This window comes from Ostrea edulis, chromosome 2, assembly GCF_947568905.1.
Source record: "Ostrea edulis chromosome 2, xbOstEdul1.1, whole genome shotgun sequence".
NCBI lineage: Eukaryota > Metazoa > Mollusca > Bivalvia > Ostreida > Ostreidae > Ostrea > Ostrea edulis.
In genome coordinates, this window is record NC_079165.1 from 105,288,439 (window position 1) to 105,312,579 (window position 24,141).

General features: G+C 33.7%; 2 protein-coding genes across 2 annotated transcripts in view; one reads left to right on the forward strand and one right to left on the reverse strand.

The window, feature by feature from the left end:
• The window catches only part of LOC125667315 (uncharacterized), a 56,269-nt gene extending 35,837 nt beyond the window's left edge, over positions 1-20,432 (reverse strand). The window contains 6 exon segments of the mRNA XM_048900759.2: positions 3,379-3,414; positions 7,004-7,120; positions 13,671-13,806; positions 18,163-18,248; positions 20,228-20,264; positions 20,359-20,432. Of these exon segments, the coding sequence (XP_048756716.2) occupies positions 3,379-3,414; positions 7,004-7,120; positions 13,671-13,806; positions 18,163-18,248; positions 20,228-20,264; positions 20,359-20,393 (447 nt within the window). The 5' untranslated portion in view covers positions 20,394-20,432.
• Positions 20,433-21,366: 934 nt separating this feature from the next.
• LOC125667316 (AF4/FMR2 family member 4-like) overlaps positions 21,367-24,141 on the forward strand; it is a 47,370-nt gene continuing 44,595 nt past the window's right edge. The window contains exon 1 of the mRNA XM_056155903.1: positions 21,367-21,930. Coding sequence (XP_056011878.1) covers positions 21,914-21,930 — 17 coding nt within the window. The 5' untranslated portion in view covers positions 21,367-21,913. The remainder of the gene's footprint in view (positions 21,931-24,141) is intronic.

Sequence of the window (24,141 nt, forward strand, 5' to 3'; positions counted from 1 at the left end):
TTTTTCTCAGATTGCTTTCTACTAAAACTGCATTTTTTGACTAAATAAAGTAAACTTGAAAGTTTTCAGTTTCAAAATATTGTTGTACATATCCTCCACTTTTCATCCATATCAAATTTCTCTGGTGTAGTATACCTCCTTAAGAGAGAGCATAAACTGAAAATAGGCTAAAGTAAGATCATTAGTTTTTGTATGTACGTGTATATCCCTGGATTGTCAGTCACATTGACATTTTTAGATATATCAATAATCTAATCTAACAGGAATTTCATTATAAATAAATATCAATATTCTATGGTTTACATCAATTCTATCATGCAAGGTTCATATTTTCATGCCCACAGCAGAGAAAGGCAATTAGTGCAACTGCAACATTATGCATTCTGTTGTGTAAGAAATAACATCAGTTTTATGCTTCTGTTGAAACCACTAATCCATAAAATATTGATATTCACAAGTTAATAAAATTCATGTTGAAATTACATTTTGAATATGATTCAAAATGTCAATATAGTATTTGTGTAAATTAATGTCAAATGTACCACGTCCAACACACATCAGAAACTTCCTTGTAAGATCTCCATCTCTCACCAAGCCTTTCCCTCTCAGATATTCACATTCAGCAAACAATGCTGGATCCAAAGGATCAATTGTGAAATCATTAAATTTTACATGGGCTAAATTTTTAAGGACTTCATTTCAAATCACACAGAAAAAGAAAGCAGAGGTGAGCAAGCTCACATACTCCACACTCCAACATTGCTTGGCAATGCCTCACATAATGAATGGTAATACTATGCATTACTGCAAGAACAGGACAGACGGGCTTGAAATTCTAAATTCAATAGGGGCATAACTCCCACAAAAATTATTGAATCACAATTTTCTGGAAATATGCACATCTACACAGTGTGTCCTTATTAACTACAAAGTTTCATGAAATTCTGTTGAGTGGTTTCAGAGGAGTTGAGCTGACAAAAACAGGACAGACGGACTCGAAATTGTAAGTTCAAAAGGGGCATAACTCCCACAAATATTATTGAATCAGAATTTCCTGGGAATATGCATATCTACCCAGGAATATGCACATCTACATAGTGTGTCTTTATTGACTACGTTTAATGAAATTCTGTTGAGCGGTCTCAGGAGTTGCGCTGACAAGAACAGGACAGACGAGCTCGAAATTGTAAGTTCAAAAGGGGCAAAGCTCCCACAAAAATTATTAAATCAAAATTCCCTGGGAATATGTACATATACACAAGTGTATCCTTATTAACTACAAAGTTTCACGAAATTCTGTTGAGCAGTCTCAGAGGAGTTGCGCTGACAAGAACAGTACAGGCGGGCTCCAAATTTTAAGTTCAAAAGGGGCATAACTCCAAAAAAATTAATGAATCAGAATTTGCTGGGAATATGCACATCTACACAGTGTGTCCTTATTAATTACAAAGTTTCACGAAATTCTGTCGAGTAGTCTCAGGGAAGTTGCGCTGACAAAAGAAAAAGGGACTGACAGACGGGTCAAAAACATTATACCCTTTGCAACTTCGTTGCATGGGGTATAAATACAAAATCTATGTGATGTTTCAAATCACCTTTATCAACCAAACTAAAATTTCGACAAACCTTGCCACTTGACATTAAATTTAATGATTATGTTGTACAGGGATAACGAGCTTGTGATGCAAATGCTCTCTATCTTTAGTAGCAAATATCTAGTCCATCAATTGGAGCAAACTAATTAAATCACATCAAAATTTTGAATATATTATATATGAATTTCTGTGTTTATATACATTAAAAGAATTTAACAATGGCGATTTATCAAATCATTATATTATTAAATTATGAAATATCATTTTCTTACATCTTTTGCTTTTTTTATTCTTTAATAGTGTTTATATATGATCATCATGTGTGCTATTCATGTTTTAAGTCCTGCAACATCTGTATTTCTGCTTTAACTCGACTTTTTGTTTTTTTACTGCATGTTTTATGCTTTGTTTCCATGTATTAGTTTAGTTCAGTTAAGCCCATCTGTGATGTGTTGTTTGTTATCTGGGGTTTTTTTTGGGTTTTTTTTTGCTCTCTTCCATAGGTGTGTAAAATTGTTTTTGAGAATCTTTTAGATGTTGACCATGATCATCATCATTGTCTTATCAATTTGACATATTGAACTGTGATTCTAGTAAATGTTTTTTAGATATGAATTTCTGAGAGCTCAATGTACAGATTTAAATTTTTAAAGTAGTACTTATTATATTTGTTTTAGACATCTAGATTTATTTTTACTTAGAATATTTTTATCAATAAGTTTACTCTCATATGAAATTAAAATATTGCCCCTATATGACAGAAAAGTTGATAATGGCCACGGTAGAGTATTTCAAAAGGAGTTTAAACCCAAAGGTCACAACATCAAATACTTTGGTACTCTAAGAAAGATCATTTAAATGTTATGGCTTTTCAAGTTATAAAACCCCTAGGTTAAGGTATCAAAATTTTGGTACCCAAAGAAAGGTCTTGTCAAAAGGAATACACATGTGAAAACCCTATCACTGACCATTCAAAAGATATGGCCTAAGTTGAAGTTTTTCAAAAGTAGGTCAAACCCTAAGGTGAAGGTCATGAGGTCAAAAATTTCGGTACCAAAAGAAAAGTCTTTTCACAAGGAATACACATGTGAAATATGAAAGCCCTATCACCATACATTCAAAAGTTATGGCCAAGGTTAAGAGTTTTTGCAGACAAACAGACAGATCAAAAACTATATGCCCCCAAACCCCTGAGTACAGGATCATAATAATGTAGATGTAAAAATGTGTAGAATCACTCATGGTTTTAAAATACACGAAATTCATACTTTTTTTGTATCCTGACTCATTACTTCATAACACCAATTTATGTGACATTCTGTCCAAAAGTCATCTGTGGGGATTAAAAGGGGTAAGTTTCCTCTCAACTTGTCACAATCACATCCTCATATGACACATGTTGGCATTTCTCTTCAAATTCACTGTTTCACATCAAGTTAACAAATTTCCATAATGATTTTAACATCATATTCAGGTTTTTTAATGTAAATCTTCAGAAATTAGATTTGCGGATTAAAAGAATTCAAAGATTTTCCATGGACTTGTACTAAAACGGTTTGGGATCAAATAGTCAACTGACCAAACAAAGTTGGGCAATTCCAAGTCAAGGGCTGAATTGTCATCGGGCCATATCCACTCACAAAATGGGCCAAGTATCAATGGGTCTAACATTCTCCTACACCTTGGTGACACTTTGTGTATAAAGTCATCTTCTACTGCATAAAGGTATACAAGACCTTGAACTTTGACCTTTCTCTAAGGGAGACAGAATATTTCTTCATACCTTACTGCTTTCTTTTGCTTCCTCTGTTTTCTTTTTCTACACAGGACAATAAATAAAAGAAAGAATTTAAAAGTAAAATAAACTCAAAACTAATATTTACACATAACACACAACATATAAACACTATATCATATGATAACAGAAATAAAGACACCAAAGACATGTAAACACTGACAAAAATAGTATACACATACTAATCAAAATAGTATACACATACTAATCGAAAATAGTATACACATACTAATCAAAAATAGTATACACATTCTAATCGAAAATAGTATACACATACTAATCAAAATAGTATACACATACTAATCCAAATAGTATACACATACTAATCAAAATAGTATACACATACTAATCCAAATAGTATACACATACTAATCCAAATAGTATACACATACTAATCCAAATAGTATACACATACTAATCCAAAATAATATACACATACTAATCCAAAATAATATACATACTAATCAAAAATAGTATACAAATACTAATCAAAATAGTATACACATACTAATCAAAATAGTATACACATACTAATCGAAAATAGTATACACATACTAATCAAAAATAGTATACACATACTAATCAAAATAGTATACACATACTAATCAAAAATAGTATACACATACTAATCAAAAATAATATACATACTAATCAAAAATAGTATACACATACTAATCAAAATAGTATACACATACTAATCAAAAATAGTATACACATACTAATCGAAAATAGTATACACATACTAATCGAAAATAGTATACACATACTAATCGAAAATAGTATACACATTCTAATCAAAATAGTATACACATACTAATCGAAAATAGTATACACATTCTAATCGAAAATAGTATACACATATGATACTAATCGAAAATACTAAGGACTTTACTGCTCACTTGAGTATGAAAGAATAATTTGAAATTTTTTGAATACTCATTCTGTATTACTCACACATACTAATCAAAAATAGTATACACATACTAATCAAAAATAGTATACACATACTAATCGAAAATAGTATACACATACTAATCGAAAATACTAAGGACTTTACTACTCACTTGAGTATCAAAGAATAATTTGAAATTTTTTGAATACTCATTCTGTATTACTCACACATACTAATCAAAAATAGTATACACATACTAATCGAAAATAGTATACACATACTAATCAAAAATAGTATACACATTCTAATCGAAAATAGTATACACATACTAATCAAAATAGTATACACATACTAATCCAAATAGTATACACATACTAATCAAAATAGTATACACATACTAATCCAAATAGTATACACATACTAATCCAAATAGTATACACATACTAATCCAAATAGTATACACATACTAATCCAAAATAATATACACATACTAATCCAAAATAATATACATACTAATCAAAAATAGTATACAAATACTAATCAAAATAGTATACACATACTAATCAAAATAGTATACACATACTAATCGAAAATAGTATACACATACTAATCAAAAATAGTATACACATACTAATCAAAATAGTATACACATACTAATCAAAAATAGTATACACATACTAATCAAAAATAATATACATACTAATCAAAAATAGTATACACATACTAATCAAAATAGTATACACATACTAATCAAAAATAGTATACACATACTAATCGAAAATAGTATACACATACTAATCGAAAATAGTATACACATACTAATCGAAAATAGTATACACATTCTAATCAAAATAGTATACACATACTAATCGAAAATAGTATACACATTCTAATCGAAAATAGTATACACATATGATACTAATCGAAAATACTAAGGACTTTACTGCTCACTTGAGTATGAAAGAATAATTTGAAATTTTTTGAATACTCATTCTGTATTACTCACACATACTAATCAAAAATAGTATACACATACTAATCAAAAATAGTATACACATACTAATCGAAAATAGTATACACATACTAATCGAAAATACTAAGGACTTTACTACTCACTTGAGTATCAAAGAATAATTTGAAATTTTTTGAATACTCATTCTGTATTACTCACAATACTAAAGTTTGAACATAATGTACAGATGTGCTTATTCATGAGAGAGAGAAAGAGAGTATATGTTAAGATTTGGTTCCAACCATTCAAATGGGCATCAAAATTTCCATTGTCACCATAATTTCCTAGTTTAGATACGATATTACAAAACGAACACTTAAGGGTTTCTCATTTGGCATCTTGCTTTAACCAAAGGGAAAGGGTATTTTGTTTCACTCTGTTTTTCTCAAGAATGCATAGAATGATCATATTTTAACATTTATAGAACAGTAAGTATTGATTTTGTAAATTGAATATAAAGCACATTAGTGTGTTATAAAATTGTCTGTATATCCATTTCATGTTATAGCATACAAAGTTGTCAACATAGAACCATTTAAAGCTTATAATTTTTACATTTACATGTAATTTTTAAAAAGTATCTTTGTTAATTTAGATCTCCTACAACTTTCAGTGTTTGAGTGAACATGATGTAACAGTAGCAGAATAGCAAAAAAGGAAGCTTTGTTGAATTTAATTGGTTAGATTTTAACTGTGATGTCAACATAATTGATGGTTGATGTTGTCCTATAACATCATAGATATTGTGAAGATTTTCTATAGACAAGAGGCCCATGGGCCACACTGCTAATCAGAGTCACATTGCTCATATGGAGATAAAGATTGATATTTTGGGGAATTTAAATCTTTGAACCCCTATCATGGACCCACTCTAACTCCAACTTTAAGGAATGAAGAAAATTGGAACTGAACTACACTGTACATGAGGATACTTCCAGATTAACTAGACTAACAATATCCTTGTGGTTTCAAAGAACTTCTTCCTGTATAAAATATTATGCCCCTATTGCGTTCTTGTCCTGGGCCAAGGAAACAGACTTGAATCTCCAGGTGGTGGTGGAGGACACAATATGAAGACAGTGTTCCATTATAAGCAGGCCATTTAGAACTCCAACCTCTTATCCAGGACACATGCACAAAATTTTAGTGCAACTTTCTCAAGAATAGTGGCCAAGATTCTACAATTCTTTGAATGATTGACCAAGAAAAGCCTACCCCGAACTCTCAACTCTTTGGAGTATGTTTACATACCATGCAAGAGAGCGAAAAATCAACCAAAGCTAGCAATTTTTGTTTAACGAATACATGCACTTTTCTTCATAAATTATGTTGCACCACAAGGTCTAAATTTTATTTATTTTTTTTAAAATAACACAAAAATGTTGGCTATGAGCATAAAAATCTTGAAAGTAATGTCCTAAAAAGCACCAGGATCAGAGGGAAATTATACAATTTAGGAAGATTTTGGTCCCTACCTAAGGTGTTAAAGAGAAAGGGGACCCCAAAACTTATAACTACTGCCATGAAAATTTGCTATATTTCAAATAAAGTTGAAATTTGGTTAAATTGGTTTTAAGAGAAGGAATTGTATCCTCAAAGTTTACCAATAATGTATGATACTGAACAAGTGCAAATCGCTGAAACAGCATAACTAAATTACTTAATTCTCCCATAAAAATCTAATTGAAACAATTTTTTAAATGCAATACCCTTTTCCCTTTTAAAGGTTCCCTTGTGTAATCCTTATGAGGACTTGAAGGTTTCCCCGGAAAGATCTGAGCCAGTTCTTCATCAATTGATGGCAACTCTTGTGTCTTGAAAGTTTTCTGAAATTGAAAAACAATAAAAATAGAAAACTGACTAGTCACCAAGAGTCCCGCTTAGTTCTAACATTGAAAGGGTGGTCTGGTCATCTTAAAACTTTAAAAAATTCAAACTTTCTCTCCTAATAACCTTGACCTAGTGCTGTTGATTTTAGACATGGTCCATTACACACAAATGGGCCAAAAGTAAGCACTGTATGAAGTATGATCCTTAAGGAGTAATGTTACACCAGAGAAATTTAATAAGGATGAAAAGTGGAGGATATGGACAATAATATAATAATATTTTGAAATTGAAAATTTACTTTGTTTAGTAAAAAAATATATGCAAATTTAGCAAAATGTAATCTGAAACAAATTAAAAACTCCTGCAGGACTTGAACCCGCAATCTACAGAGCAGCAGTCGACATGTTAACCAACTGAGCTACCCAGCCTGGCAATCAAATTTAAAAGGAATATACAAATATTGCTGATATTCATATTTTCATTCATGTTTTAAAAGGAAGTCAGCCATTATGACGATGTAGTATACCTCCTGGAACACAAATTTTGCTGGAGTCCTTTTCAATAGTTATTGTAAAATATCTTGTTAACCATAAAATATTTCAAAAGTCTTAGTTATATTTGAATAATCAATGATATGTTTCAAAACATTGAATCCAAGGACAATAACTGTTTTCATTAAATTATTTTTCAAGTCCATTATGTGACAGATTTCCTTTATTTTTCCCAAACATTTTACCAAGGTGACAAGGAATCATTATCTGTGTGTTTTCGTGAAATTACATAAAATTTTAATCCATGAGTGAATTTGAACAGCTCAACTGTATGGTGCCAGGCTTTGCTTTTCATGGGGGTATACATATTCTGGAAGCTATAGATTTGAAATTATTAAGGAAAGGTATGGATTTTTTTTCATGAATAACTATAACAGATGTACCTCTACTAATATAAACAGAAAAAATGATATGTAAACCATGCTATAAGGAAAATGTGTCGACCTTTGTTTTTTAACATTTTGGAGAATAACGCTAACTCAATAATTTTGCACATATTATCTTAAAACGTGATGAACATTTTGAAAATGACATGTGTTTTAGTTATTGACATGTTTCCTGATAAATAAATGCAATTTAAAAAATATTTTGTTGTTTTTAATTTTAAGATAACAACAAAAAACTGTTTCCAATGAATTTCATAAAAATCTACATAGGGGTACATGGCTTCAGTAGTGTCTGTAATGAAAATTAATATGGAAATCCTTAACTGTTTTGCCTTTTTTCATTACTCAGAATGTTAATTTATTGATTCAAAAAAAAAAAAAAGCTACCTAAACCCCAACAAGAGGCCCAGGGGCCTTATAGGTCACCTGAGTATCATGTAACAACCTTCCAATGTTTGAATTAGGTTTGTTTAAATATACGAATTTTACTTTTGGATGGAAGAAACATTGAATAGCTATGCGGTCAGCCCCGCCTTTGCACCAGAACCCCTGACCCAGGGGCCATAAATTTCAGTTTTGAAAGAAGCATCCTTGATCATCATTATCATACTATTAGTTTGTCCACTTAATACCCAGCAGCAGAGGAGAAGATTTTCAAAGAAATAAAATGCATTTTCACTATATGATCAATAGGGCCCCACCCTAATACCAGAACCCCTGACCCAGGGGCCATGAATTTCACAATTTTGAAAGAGGCATCCTTGCTCATCATAACCATGCTATTGGTTTGTCTACTTAATACCCAAGGACAGAGAAGAAGAAATAAAGATTTCAAAGAAATAATGCATTTTCACTATATGACTTATAGAGCCCCACCCTAGCACCAGAACCCCTGATCCAGGGGTAATGAATTTCACAATTTTTAACAAGAGGTACTGTGAGCAATGCTCACTAAGAATACCCCCCGCTTACCCCAATCTCCCAAAGGGTGTTGGTAATAGGTATAAACTACCTCTTTTCTGAGTGTTGCTACTTCGATGTCCAGTGCGCATGACCTTTGACCTTTTGACCCCAAAATAGATAGGGATCATCTTCATCCCATGGGTAGTCCATATGTTTGATATGGTGACTGTAGGTGGAAAGGATAACGCTTTAGAGACCGGAAACCATATTGCTACTTCAACGTCCAGTGCGCTTGACCTTTGACCTTTTGACCCCAAAATCGATATGGAACATCTTTATCCCATGGGTAGTCCATATGTATGATATGGTGACTGTAGGTGGAAAGGATAACGCTTTAGAGCCCGGAAACCATATTGCTACTTCAATGTCCAGTGCGCATGACCTTTGACCTTTTGACCCCAAAATCGATAGGGAATATCTTCATCCCATGGGTAGTCCATATATATGATATGGTGACTGTAGGTGGAAAGGATAATGCTTTAGAGCCCGGAAACCATTGCGTCTACAGACAGACGGACAACCCGATTCCAGTATACCCCCCCACAACTTGTTGCGGGGGGTATAAAGAGGCATCCTTGCTCATCATTACCATGCTATTAGTTTGTCTACTTAATACCCAGAGACAGAAGAAGATTTTCAAAGAATTTCTACATTTTCACTATATGACCAATAGAGCCCCACCCTAACACAAGAACCCCTGCCCCAGGAGCCATGAATTTCACAATTTTGGTAGAGGGCTCAACGCTCATTATAATTATGCCCACAGTTTGGCTTCTTGATGTCCAGGAGTAAAGAAGAAGATTTTTGAAAATTACACTCATTTTGATGGTTTTTGCCCCACCCCTCAGGCCCCAGGGGGGCAGGGACCACGAATTTCACAATTTTTGTTCCCCTCCACCCACAGATGCTATATGCCAAAATTGGTTGAAATTGGTTCAGGGGTTTCAGAGAAGAAGCTGAAAATGTTCAAATGTTAACGCACGACGAACGACGACGGACAAAAACAGATAGCAATAGGTCACCTGAATGAATTCAGGTGACCTAAAAATCCAGGACTAAGGACCCACCTTAAATTTTTTTGTTTTCCAAGCAATGCCTGTCTTTGCTTCCTATCCCCACCGGTATACTGCTTCCTATCCCCACCGGTATACTTACCAGGGCCCCTAAACATCTGTCAAACTACGGACTTAAAATGTAGCATAAACTCTACCCACAAAGACCCCTACATATGACAAAGTTCAAATTACAAAATGAAAATCACAAAAATCTGCCTTATCCAAAAAAAACAAAAATTCTTACATATTTACACTTATTGGTCAACATTTCTTGCAAGTTTCATTTCAATCAAATTCAAAATTACCAGAAACTGCATTGACAGCATTCAGATATATTATTCCATCTCGATTTCACTAATAACCCAAAATGTCTTGCACAATAACTAGTACTGCACCAGTCTGACTAAAGCCAGCCCCTACTAATTCACTCCTACAACGAAGTGAATTAGTAGGGGCTGGCTTTACAACGAATTGAATTAGTAGGGGCTGGCTTTAGTCAGACTGGTACTGCACATATGTCAAATTATATCCAACTCCAAATTAGACTAAAAGACACTGCAAAAACAACCATCCTCATACAATGCAGAAAATTTATCTCCTTGTGACCTCAAAAACGGAGGTCCAATGTCACAGACAAAATTTGATCAGAAAAACTTACTTAAATGTACTTTACATTACACAATTCTTGCATGAATTTTTAAATTAAAAATGTGACAAGACATATATGCTGTGATTCTATGTGAAATAATCTATGGGATACTGCTGTATTGTTATACCCAAAGTTTGGGTTTATTGTTGTTTCCCTAGTCTGTCTATCACACTGACTTCTTCCCCAAACTCCTCTTTTATCTTAAATAGTAACCAATTAATCTTTTGGAATATGATAGGTGGTGTCCTCTAGATGTGCAATAAGGTTTAGGAATTTTCAATTTTACCCTGGGGACCAAATGGGGGTCAGAACATGATGTTTATTCTGCATAAAAAAGAGCCTGGTTCCCAGAACTTATCCAACATACATTTTATACAAATGCCAAATCATATTTTGGAAGATGATTGTTGGTGTCCTGTAGCATGTGCAATAAGTTTTGGAATATTCATTTTCACCCTGGGGGCCAAAATGGGGGTCCAAAACAACTTTTTTCAACAACAAGAGGTCGATGGGCCACTTCGCTCACCTGAGTCACCTTGGCCCATATCTGAACACTTTCCATATATATTGTGGCCCCAAGCTACCCTTGGAGGCCATGGTTTTTACAAATTGAATCTGCACTATGTCAGAAAGCTTCCATGTAAATGTCAGCTTCTTTGGCCCAATGGTTCTTGAGAAGAAGATTTTTAAAGATTTTCCCTATATATTTGTATGTAAAACTTTCATCCCCTATTGTGTCCCCCAACCTACTACTGGTGGCCATACTTTGAACAAACTTGAATCTGCACTATGTCAGGAAGCTTTCTTTTAAATCTCAGCTCTTCTAGCTCATTGGTTCTTGAGAAGAAGATTTTTAAAGATTTTTCCTATATATATTTCTATGTAAAACTTTGACCCCCTCCCCCTTGTGGTCCCATCCTAACCCCGGAGGCCATGATTTGAACAGACTTAAATCTGCACTATGTTAGGAAGCTTTCATGCAAATATCAGCTTTTCTGGCTCAGTGGTTCTTGAGAAGAAGATTTTTAAAGATTTTTCCTATATATTTGTATGTAAAACTTTGATCCCCTATTGTGGCCCCATCCAACCCCCGGGGGACATGATTTTAAGAAACTTGAATTTGTACTATGTCAGGAAGCTTTCATGTAAATTTCAGCTTTTCTGGCCCAGTGGTTCTTGAGAAGATTTTTAAATGACCCCACCCTATTTTTGTGATTATCTCTCCTTTGAAAGCGACATGGCCCTTCATTTGAATAAACTTGGAAGCCTATCACCCACGGATGCTTTTGGCCAAGTTTGGTTGAAATTGGCCCTGTGGTTGTTGAGAAGAAGTCGAAAATGTAAAAAGTTTACAGACGGACAGACAACAGGCGATCAGAAAAGCTCACTTGAGCTAAAAACCTGGTTCCCAGAACTCCTTCAACATTTTACACAGCAGCCAAATCATCTTTTGGAAGATAATTGGCGGCGTCATTTTTATTTTCACCATGGGACCCAATGGGGGTCAAAAAAATGTTTTTTCTAAAATAAAATAAAAAACCTGGTTTTCAGAACTCCTTTATCAAATACAATTTACACAGTGACCAAATCATCTTTAAGATGATTGGTGTCTCCTGTAGATGTGCAATTAGTTTTTGGAATTTCATTTTCATTCTGGGGGGCCTTATCTGGGTGGTGTCCTATGGATGTGCAATAAGGTTTCAGAATTTTCATTTTCATTTTCACACTGGGGGCTGTTCAGTTTCTATTTTGTTGCTATATTGGTCCGCGTCATATAAAACCAGTATTTTCTTAAGAATTATTTATCAAATATCAAATGTATGCAGTTTACTAAATCAAATTATAGGGAATGAAAGTAATTTTTACTCATTTTATCTTATATAAAGTAAGTTGGGATAATTTATGCTACTTTATAAACTGCTTTGCAGTTTAAAGTGCATAAACTGCTCTAACATACTATCTGTTGTAAAAAATTGGTAAAAATTACTTTCATATCTAAGATGAACCTGATACCTATTTTGTGGCTTGTATTCTCAAGCCCAAGGGATAAGACAAATATGGGCAATAAATACTCAAAAGACCATGAAATCCCTGCAATTAATATTTGTATCTCAACATTATGAAGCAATATAATACACAGTAACAGTGTAATGAAGAAAAAAGCCTCGATTGATCAAAGAGGCACAACTTGAACTCTGAGGCTATATAAGTCTCATTAATATGAAGCAATATATCAAGTATTAAAGCTAAACCTCAAAGAGTATAAAAAAGAAAAAAACAACTAATATTGTCTACAGAAGAAAAGCACATAAAAACACCGTAGAAACATGGTGTCATTAGTCAGTCAATGATATTAAGATTTGCAAACCACAAGCCATTCGGGCAACCATTTTCAGGAAATCCACATGCCCGAACTCAATTTCACTTGCCCCCCCAAAAAAAAATTATACGCATGCGAAATCTGAATAATTTTCAAGACAAATCCGGTACAGACCGAGTGAAGATGCGTAATTAATGGGACGAATGACTTTGTTTGGGGCGAGTTATTCTAATTCTATGACTTGAGCATGCGCATAATATTTATTTACTTCCGATTGTCAAATCAAAGCTCCGTCAGGTAATTTTTTTTACAAGCCAGTCGGACTTGTTGCCAAGCGGATTTTACAAGTCCGACAGGAAAATCACTGGCCACGGGCATTTGGACTACCGCTAATTTCGCAGACTGTTAGTAATTTCATTAATCAATCAATGATATAATTCATACACTTTTTAAATTTTGTTTTGAATTTCATGTTATCTAAATGCAACTTCCTAGTAAATGCAACAACTTGAGTCTTTTACATTTCTATCCACTCTTTATTATAGTTAAAGTATCCAAATTAAAGATCAGTATTTATAGGTATAAACATACCATCCTCTTTAATCAAACAGAATTTACTCACAATAAATGGCTTTTCCTTTAGTTCATCTTCAATAGCTTCTAGAGCCTCTTTGAATCCTTTTGGAATCCGTTTCTCCAGTTTAAATTTGTCTCTGTGGTCACTGTACAGGTACACATTTTCTTCTTGTATCCAGGCACTTCAAAAAATAAAATTTCATATTCTGATTTATAAGTCATGAGACAACATTTTTTTACTACTTTTTATAATTTGTCAACTACATCTTCTTTTAAACAATTAAAGGTAAAAAATTCCCTTTCTTTCTGTTTTCACTCTCATTATCACATGTAACAATTCTTGTTTACAGATGTTGTGGCTTGCAAACAATTTCTCAAAATCCAGGAGCATGAAGGTTAATTAACTTTAACTAACAGTTAACTTGTCATTACTTCTTACATTTATATTGCGATAACTAGACATTAACTGTCAGATAAACTTAACTATCTTTTGTCTACATTACTGAATTTTCCATTCTTGTTGTTGCAGAGAAAAGATATAACTGCAGGCATATGATATTTAAAATCACATTGAAATTAGTGTTTCATGGTTAATTCTCAATGTTGAGATTGTTCTTAATACAGGTGACTCTCAATAACTCGAAGTTCGAACCGGAAATGTTTCCCAACAAGATCATATGATATCGTTTTGATATGTTTTCCTTCATATTCGTCAGGTAGTTAATTTGATATCAAAATAAAAAGCCTTATTTTGCATTAATAAAAACATTTCAAAGTTTATGTAATTTATTTGTTCTTTAATTATGCTAAACCAAGTTCCGATGAAGCTTTACTATCGCAAACTAAACAGAGCACAATGTTATGTCACTTTACCCAAAGCAAAAATTCTAACGATTGAGTAAAACGATGTTTTAGAATAACTTTACACAAAGAACAAACTAGAGAAATTTAACAGTCTGTAGATCTCTAAATCATACATAAAACTTACTCTCTAGTTGTCAGGTCAAAACAAATTATAGATTTTATTCATAGTCAGATTATATATAATTTTAGTCATCACAACACAAAACCCCAGTGTAAGGTGTAAACTGACCAATTAGCCAATTATATACTCAAGTGTGTCACCTCCACAAAGAAGCATGGGTGATGTTTCAACTATGTAAACACCTAATTACCTCTCCAGCATTCAACACAATCCAGGTAAGGCCCAAGCGGAAATTATTAAACGCTTGTGTAACATTGGGTATAAGCTACCATCACTTCGAGACATCGAGAGTGAAAAACAATGAAATGTGTTTTACGGGACCCAATTTCACCTCGAGAACTTCGAGAGATCGATAGTAAATTTGCTTTGTTATATAGAGAAAAAAATCGGGACCATGATTTCACTTCGAGAGATCGAAGTTCGAGCCATCGAGAGTCACCTGTATGTTTTCAAAATCAAGTTTTGTAATATGGTCCATCTCCACAAGTCGAGGGTTATTGATTCGTTACCTCGCACTAACCCTTGACATCAGTCGCTATATAGAAGTTGGGCTCATTTGACCATTACGCAATCCACTATAAATAAAACATCCAATGAAATCACTGCATCTTGTTATGGTGTACATGGATATAAATGACGCGATCTCATACTGCTGTATTTATAAACACGTGCAATTGTAATATTTACACCACTAATTACGTTTATTGATAGTAGATCAAGTTTGGAAACCTTTTTGCTTAAGACGATATTGCTTAAACGATTGCAATAGCTATAACTGTAGGTATCAATACATGTGTTTTTATTTGAATCTCTCACTTCTCATTGTTATAAATAGAACCGCATTCTCATTGGTTCCCACTCTTTTGTGGAACCAATCAGAACGAGTCCAACTTCTTGATAGTCACTGATGTCAAGTGCGAGGTAACGAATCAATAACCCTTGACTTGTGAAGATGAATATGGTCCAGAGTAACAATTACTGAAGACTAAAATGTAAAATTAAACATTTACAAAAAGTGAACACAATTAAACAATGATGTATGATAAAACAAACCTTTATTTACTTTCACATAAACGTGCAGTTTTAGATCAAAGTTACAGAAAGAATTCTCGCTATTTACAATGCTCTCTGTTTGGTTATTTAGCCCAATGTATACATAGCAGGAAGCCAAGTATGGTAGATGTGTCCTATTCCAATTATCGATAAACAACACCCCATCCTTTCATGTTTTATGTCAGAAATGAATTTATTTCATATTAGGCCACGCCAATTTGTAAAATAGTTCTTCGGATTTTCAACAACAACAACAAAAAAAAGTGAGGCGAGAGGGCGAAATTATTTTATAAATATCAGTTTTAATTTTTGAGATAAAAATTATGAGGCGAGCGAATACAAGAAATATAAATAATTTTAATTGAATTCAGTGTGATTTTAAAAAGCAAGCGCTTAAAAATAAAGATCTAAAATCATCAGATATCATTTGTTTATCACGTGAACTTAACATTTTTCAACTTTGTTGATATAGTTTACAATAAATAAGAAGTATTTCAGGTTTCTCAGACTTCATTTTCTTCATACCTAATACAAGTACTTTGCAACATTAATTCATAAGATCTTATTAAAGATTTTTATTTTAGTTTCATTTCTACAAATTTTCGATTCAGATCTATGCATATTGCTAGGGACATGTCCAATTTTGAAATTTCCAATGTATTACTTTTTATAATTATTATTTTCTTCAATTTTAATAGAACACACATAATTAATAATCACCAAAAACCTTTTGTGAATTTGTCGTTAACTGTCAATCCGATTTAGAATAGTCCTCAGTACCCCTTGCTAGTCGTAAGAGGCGAATAAATGGGGCGGTCCTTCAGATGAGACCGCAAAATTTGAGACCCAAGTCACAGCAAGCGTGGCACGATCAAGATCCCTCCCTGCTCAATGACCATAAGCGCTGAGCATAGGCCTAAATTTTGCAGCGCTTCACCACCACTGGTAACGTCTTAATGTGGGTGATATATTCTCAAGAGATACTTTAAACAATATACATGTATTAATAATCAATCAATCGTACACTGTTAATGTTCTCTAAAGAGTGGCATCGAATGGCGCTTCAAAATTTTCTTCGGCTTCCAGTTCGATTGCAGTATAAGGAACAACTTTCAATCCAGTGTTATGAAGTATCGTACATATTAAGATAGATATCATGAATAACTTAAAACACCATATTACACTGTTAGGAAATTTTTCGAGAGCCCGCGATTCTGTCATTTGTCAGGCACATGCATCAAGGTCTTTTGTGCGCATGTTGTAAAAAGTCGAAAATATTTTACACAGATAATTTTGGACACACGGGTGGATATTAGTTTTTGATAATATTATAATTTGGATTTATTACAAATAGAAGCGGCGAATCCGACGAACTAGATTACAAATTGGCATGGCCTTATGGGAAAACATTGTAACAGTAAAACATGCTTATAACAAATACACATAATCGTAATGAATTCACGCTTACTGCGTATTTCTTTGTGATGAGAAAATTGTATAACTATTGGTTATAATGAACTGTTTTTCACTGGCCCTGTTTTACTGTTATTCTCAAACTATCGTCATTCAATTCAACACCACTTTCACTATACTGCAACATTTTGACAGGAATGTTTTCTTGCTATATAAATCTCCCATTATAACGCCATAACTTTCAAAACAATCTTTTATATTAGGGTGTCCAATGTGTCAATAAACCACCAAAACAAAAATATCTGCAAAGAACATCACAATAGCTACTCTAATATAGAGCGTCAGATATACCTCATATTTTTGTTGATTGCATGATCAGCTGCTAATAAAATATTTTTCTAAAAATTTAAGAACAAAATTAAATTTTAATAGCCCTCTCTACCTGATGAAATGTTTTGTTATGGGATATTAAAGACAGGTTCATGGAATAATGTTTTGTCAAATGAAAAATTCAAAATACCCATTAAACAGATGATATAGATGAGTGAAATCAATTCAAAATATCATATGTCACAATTATAAAATCTGACTAACCAAGTTAACTGTATTGGAAAATTCTGGAAAATACATAATCCTACACACTAAGGACAAAGGTTGCTATCAAATTCAACAAAATTTTCAATATTGGAAAGACATCAATATACCCCTAAACCTAATCTGATGCTGCATTATTCATTTTGAAACAAGATGTGACCCAGAAGATCAATCATAAAAATAAATCACATGAAGAATAGCAAAAACTGTAGTTCGGGGTCATCAGAAAGGTCAACTTGGTGTCATATGTTTTTGTTTCAGCATGTGTGGGTTGTCTGAATGGAAATCCCTTATGTAATTGTGAAGAAACATAATAGCATATTTCCCTTTTTTCTCTTCTGAACAAAAAAATATGTCAATAGTGTGAATGTTTTTAATTTTTACCATAAATGATATGACAAAATCTATACATGTAGATATTAAGCCATATTGCTGAATACAGATCAAAACAAGGCAGACTAGTAATGAATTCCACTCTTCCTTCAATACTTACTAGTTTTCAGATCCAAAGAAAAACACAAAGTGATGCACTTTTTTGTTATTTGCAGGTCTCTTCACTTCAGGCTTTGGCTCGATAATCTATGAAATATGTAAATATCACAATTAAAGTAATAATGCTGTACAAAATTGAAAATTAGGACTTAAACACTGTGACTATTCCATTGAGCTATGATTGAAGAATTCTGTGCTTTTTGATTGGCTGAAATCCAACAAAAGAGAATGTTAGGTTGACCTAAGACTGGACAGCAAAAAGAAAGCCGGGCGCCCTAAGTAGACATGGAAAGAAACCATCAGACAAGACCGTAAGCAGTGGCAAATGGACACAGTCAATCCCCAAGACCGTGATTTCTCAAACATCAGACCAAAAACAAATAGGGAATTTTTGGTCACTCAAGAAAAACTTGCATCTAATCACATATTGACTATCTTGCACTATAATTGTATACAAATGGTGAATTTTATTATGAACTGGAGAAACAACTATTGTATACTATTATTAGTAACAATGAACCTGATTTAAAGATGACCAATCAGGTATCATTTGGTAAAATCTACATGTATTAGCTGGTTTTAATGTTTTAAATTATTCAGTCATAAACACAAACTCACCTCTTGAATCACTTGTGACTAAAGGTATTGCATTCTATGTGAATACAGAGATGGCTAACTAAGTATCATTTTGTTTGCCCTGGTTAGCATTTTTGTTTTAAATTATTCAATCATATAATAAAACATTGGACATTTTCTCAGTCAATACAATGTTTTAGCTACCCCCAAAGTACAATATTCACCTCTCCCTCCAGTTTAAGTGGATTCACCTCACCCTTCAGGCTCAGTGCATTCACCTCACCCTCCAGGCTCAGTGCATTCACCTCACCCTCCAGGCTCAGTGCATTCACCTCACCCTCCAGGCTTAGTAGATTCACCTCTCAGTGGACAACTTCACCATCCAGACTCAGTGGATTCAACCTCACCCTCCAGGCTCAGTGGATTAACCTCACCCTCCAAGCTCAGTGGATTCACCTCACCCTCCAGGCTTAGTAGATTCACCTTACCCTCCAGGCTTGGTGAATTCACCTCACCCTCCAGGCTTAGTAGATTCACCTCACCTTCCAGGCTCAGTGGATTCACCTCACCCTCCAGGCTCAGTGGATTCACCTCACCCTCCAGGCTTAGTAGATTCACCTCTCAGTGGATTAACTGTGGGATATTTTGGGGGCTTGCTAGGAATGGGTGGGTCTCATGAAACTTTTCTTCTAATATTAAAGACCTATTGTTAATGTCATGCTTGTTGGTAATAGTTTTTAATAACTCTGCTATGTAAATGGATTCTGTAATGATCTAACTCTATATTGATATACAACAATCCCCAACTGTTGCATTGCACTTTCAATTTAGAATTCAAAAACAAAATATGTAGTTCTGATTATCACTGTGACACTCGAATGTTTTTTTCACTTTACATCACCCTTCTCGGCCTCACATTTGACAGGAATTTAAATGCTGATTGACAACTGGCCTAAGGCTGCAATAGGGAATTGTAATATATCATTTTTGAGTTAAATCATAATGGAATCCATCACTGGCAAAAGAAAAGAAGAGTATGTGAATTGCTAGCAGAAATATTACAAGGCCAGAAGTGAATGATGGGTGTATGGTGTGTTAAACAGAATGTGTGACAAGTCCCAATCATAATGGCAGTTTCAAAAATTAAACATAAATACTACAATTGAGAAAAAGCAATTCACTATTCTCTAGACGTGTTACAATATTCATCGTGGCAGAGCTCAAGGCTGAAGAATACTATCGAATAACAAACATTATCCTTGAATTACTTCCCTTTGCACAGTAACAAACAAAACAAGATCTCTCTCAGAGAGTTAACATGTTTGACGATTAAATTAAAATCTGATTATGAGATGGAATGTAACTTTATCAGTTTGTAATGTTGTAGTCAACAATAATTGGACATAAAATCTTCTGCATGTAAGAAACGGGCAGATAACTCTGACTAATACCCAAACTGTAGCAAACGTTGTGTCTATGCTAGAGCTTACCTTTCCTGGCCATGCAGGAAACCCCTTCATCTTTGCCCTGCAAATATTGAAATATTATTGACAAGAAAACTTTTCGGGGTGCAAAAATAAAGAAAACACAAATAAATGTGCAATTTGCAGTCCTTTCTTACCACACCAAATCATCTATTTCAAAACCGGTCGCCATGATTTTTATAAGAATTCTGGGAAGGATTTTTCTAAATGGCGTGGGTAGAACTCAAGAAGGTGAGAATTTTAAAACCCGGATTTTAAATACGTGAAATAGATAAAAGGAACAAAAAGATCTGTGGTGCGCCCTACTTTCCACTTTTAGAATTTTAAAGCAAAAAACTGTATTTACTACGTACGATATTTCAAATGATCAAAACTGTACATTGTACCCCTTTTGTCATCGTCGCAAACCATGGGTTATTGTTTCGTTCTATTAAGCCTAATGTTATAAATTTGATTTATTTTTTATATTTGAATTTTCTCTTTGTACATAACCAAAGCCTGTATTATATATAGTACAATTGCAGCTAATTCATTAATATGATGAAAGGGCATGGGATGTTAAAATATTTACATAATGATATACATTCACATCTCTTTGAATATTGAGCAAAAACCTCCAGTTCTTTGAAAATTGGACGTGGTGAAAATGTGAATAATTTTTCCCCTTTGTAATAAAAACTAGCCATGAATACTGGATTGTCAGGGGGTTCGTTTGTATGGTACCTAGCTTTTTCGCCATCGTTCTGGGCAAAAAGACGACACAATGAAAAAGACAATGCTTCAGAATGACTGACAATTTGCGTCTTTATATTTCAAAATAACGAGGAAAAACCGACTGATTGAGAAGAGATGACGAACTAGGGCCTATGCAAATTAATCAAATATTAGATGCAATATATAATGTAGCCCTCTCCGATTGGGGTTGGGAAGAGTCAGATTTGAGAAAAACATTCGAGAGGGCTATACATTATTGAAGCAAACGAAATATTTGAGATAATAGCTGTTTTATACATTCAAAAATTCGCTCCAACCAAGTCACGTGACAGTAGGTTCGCACTCTCTCGGGTCTCGGGACATTCCGACAAGAAACATTGGCGGAAAGGCCCGAAAAGTTACGGATTGACTGCCCGAGGAAGTGCGAATGCGGACTATTTACATCTCTCATCAACATCATTCCGATATAATAAGTATGTCTTGTATTTATCTCTTTTTATATTATATGAATCAAGAAACTTTAAAAATATTTTTGTAATGTCTTAGATAGATAAAATTTAGAGAGAGTTTTCATATTAGCGACTTGTATATGTATTTTACAATGCAAGAAATCTTTGTAAATGAAAATGTTGACGTCGCGTAAGAATTTGACTTATTTCCGAACATCTGTAAATAGGGTAATAATGGAGGAAAACTGCTGAATACTCCAGAAATTATATTTATCTTTGTGAAAATTCTCAATTTTCTGTGTTTACGAATGACAGATGGAACTTCCAATGTTCGTATCAAAACTTGTATGTACAGAGAATCGACTTTAGATAGTAACTGTGTTGTGAAACGTACATGGAACTTGTGTCATGATGTAGACGAAATAGACATATTGGGGCCACTTCTTTGTGGAATGACATGAAGTCACAAACATTTTTTCAAAATTCCTAAGTCTGTGTATTGGGAACAGTCAAATAAATATAAACCACAATGGAAGCGAGGAACAGGTACGTTCATAAATGGAGTTTCCCCCTAAATGTTCTACAACCATATATGGAGTGTGGAACTTCTAAGTGTCTGCATGGCCTTGTGCATTTCCATCAAATCTAGCAATTGAGAATATTAGAAATTGTCATATTTGCAGCAAATATGTATAATGTAAACTCTGACCCTCTTCACTTGTACTACGTTGAGAGTTACCATTATTTCACTTGTAATAATAATTGACATGTAAAAAACCGATTTGTATTTACCCTGGTTTAAAAAAGGCCATTATTTTTACATTGCATGTTGCACAAAGATATCTTTTACATCACCATCATCTTTGTAACACTGCATCTTGGGGGAGAAGACCTGGAATGCTGAAAAATGTGGAAAACTTTAAATAGAAAAACAAACAATAACGATTATTTCTGATCAAGAGAGGTTTCTCAGATACCCTGTGACTCTAACTTGTGTCTAATTCAGTAAATGGTCAGGCCACTTTCATCATCATGCAGGTCTTGGGGTGTAATGATTCCGTACTGTCCTCAAACTGAGTTATGATTCACCCCATAGTAGACACTGGTTTATTGATACATGGAACAGAATTATTTAAGAAATTTTGACAATTAAAAGCTTGTGCCTATGTAATGGAAACTGTTTCCTCTACTGAGGATTGAAACTGAGACTTATTGCATGCCAGTCCAGGACTATTCTCTACCTATCAAGCTATAGAGTTGACCAGTAGGAAACATCCAACACTACTCTATCACACATACTGGAGCATGAATATTACTGATTATATGATATATGATGCAGTTTTTATTGGACATTCAATAGAAAAAATCTAAATAGTATGCATGTATCTTATTTAAGAAATGAAAACATGGTGTTTGCATGACATTGCAGACCAAACTAAACATCTCTTTGTTGTTGTCTTTGTAAAGCAATTCCAGGGGGCAATCCTGAAATTTAACCTAAGGAAAATAAAATTCCCGGAGAGCAACTGGGGAGGGATATGACGTACTTGGCTGATTAAAGCTCCATAGTCCCTGCACATTCATACAATAAAGTTTTTATTATACCAATGCCACAATTATTAATCAGAAATGATTCCCGATTTTCAAGTATTTAGAAGGAAAACACGAGAGTGGTTCTACAGAGGAAATAAGTTCCTTATTCTAAAGTACACTGCATCACCATCTATATGAGTGAAAATTTTTGAACTGTTGGACGCATTGCTGACAACAGATCTTAAGTAAACATGACGAGTTTTAGTTTAGTGTACCAGACAGAGTGCACAGTAAAGAGCATAGAAACCTGTACCATAGTTGTGAAATGCACTTTCCAAGTTGCCTTTTAGTTGTTTCCCTTTTTGTAACTCAACCATATTGTAGTCCACACGCGGTGGGTACAAATGCTAATCGCTGCATTTGTATATATTGCTGAAGGGATGATTAGCAGATGCTATGCAAACACCCGAATTGAAAGGAAACTCAAATTTAGTAAGTTTATGAGCATTTGTTAATAAAATAACTCAAACAAAACTCTAAATTCACCATCTTTCTTTGTTAGAAATATTGATCATGTTGAAGAGGAAATGAATAAATATATATTTGATTCAATGGCCTAATTAAAGCAATTTCTTTTTTGATATGGTCATATTGCCGACTAAATTAAACAAAATACATGTATGCCTTCATAACTTTCCGTCATCGATATAACCAGTCTATATTATATGTATATACACCTTGTACCTACGCAAGCGTTTAATAGAATACTGAATGTACCTCCATCACAGAAGATCTAATATCTCGGAAATTGCGTATCCATGTCCACTTATCAGGCTTCAGAGCATAGTGATACAGAAAGATATTCATTAATCATCTTTTTTACACTTATTAGGGTAATCTGCTAACTTGGTGTATTGCAATAATGATGCCAAAATAGTGATCCCGTGGTCAAGGCTTCAGACCTCGGGTAGGGTTATATAGGTCGTATAGGAAAGCAAGGGGGGCTTTATAATGAGCTCTGAAGTAGGTGGGGCTACTTGACTCAAAAACTTGATCTAGCCGACTTGCACTGCCCACCATGAATAAGATTACACTCACCAAAATAAGTTACTTTACACATTAAAAAAATGGATTACATCATAGATACAGATCTTTCAATGCAAAATACATAGCTCTTACATGTAAATAGATGACATTAGACTTTTAACTTTTTATATCCTTCGA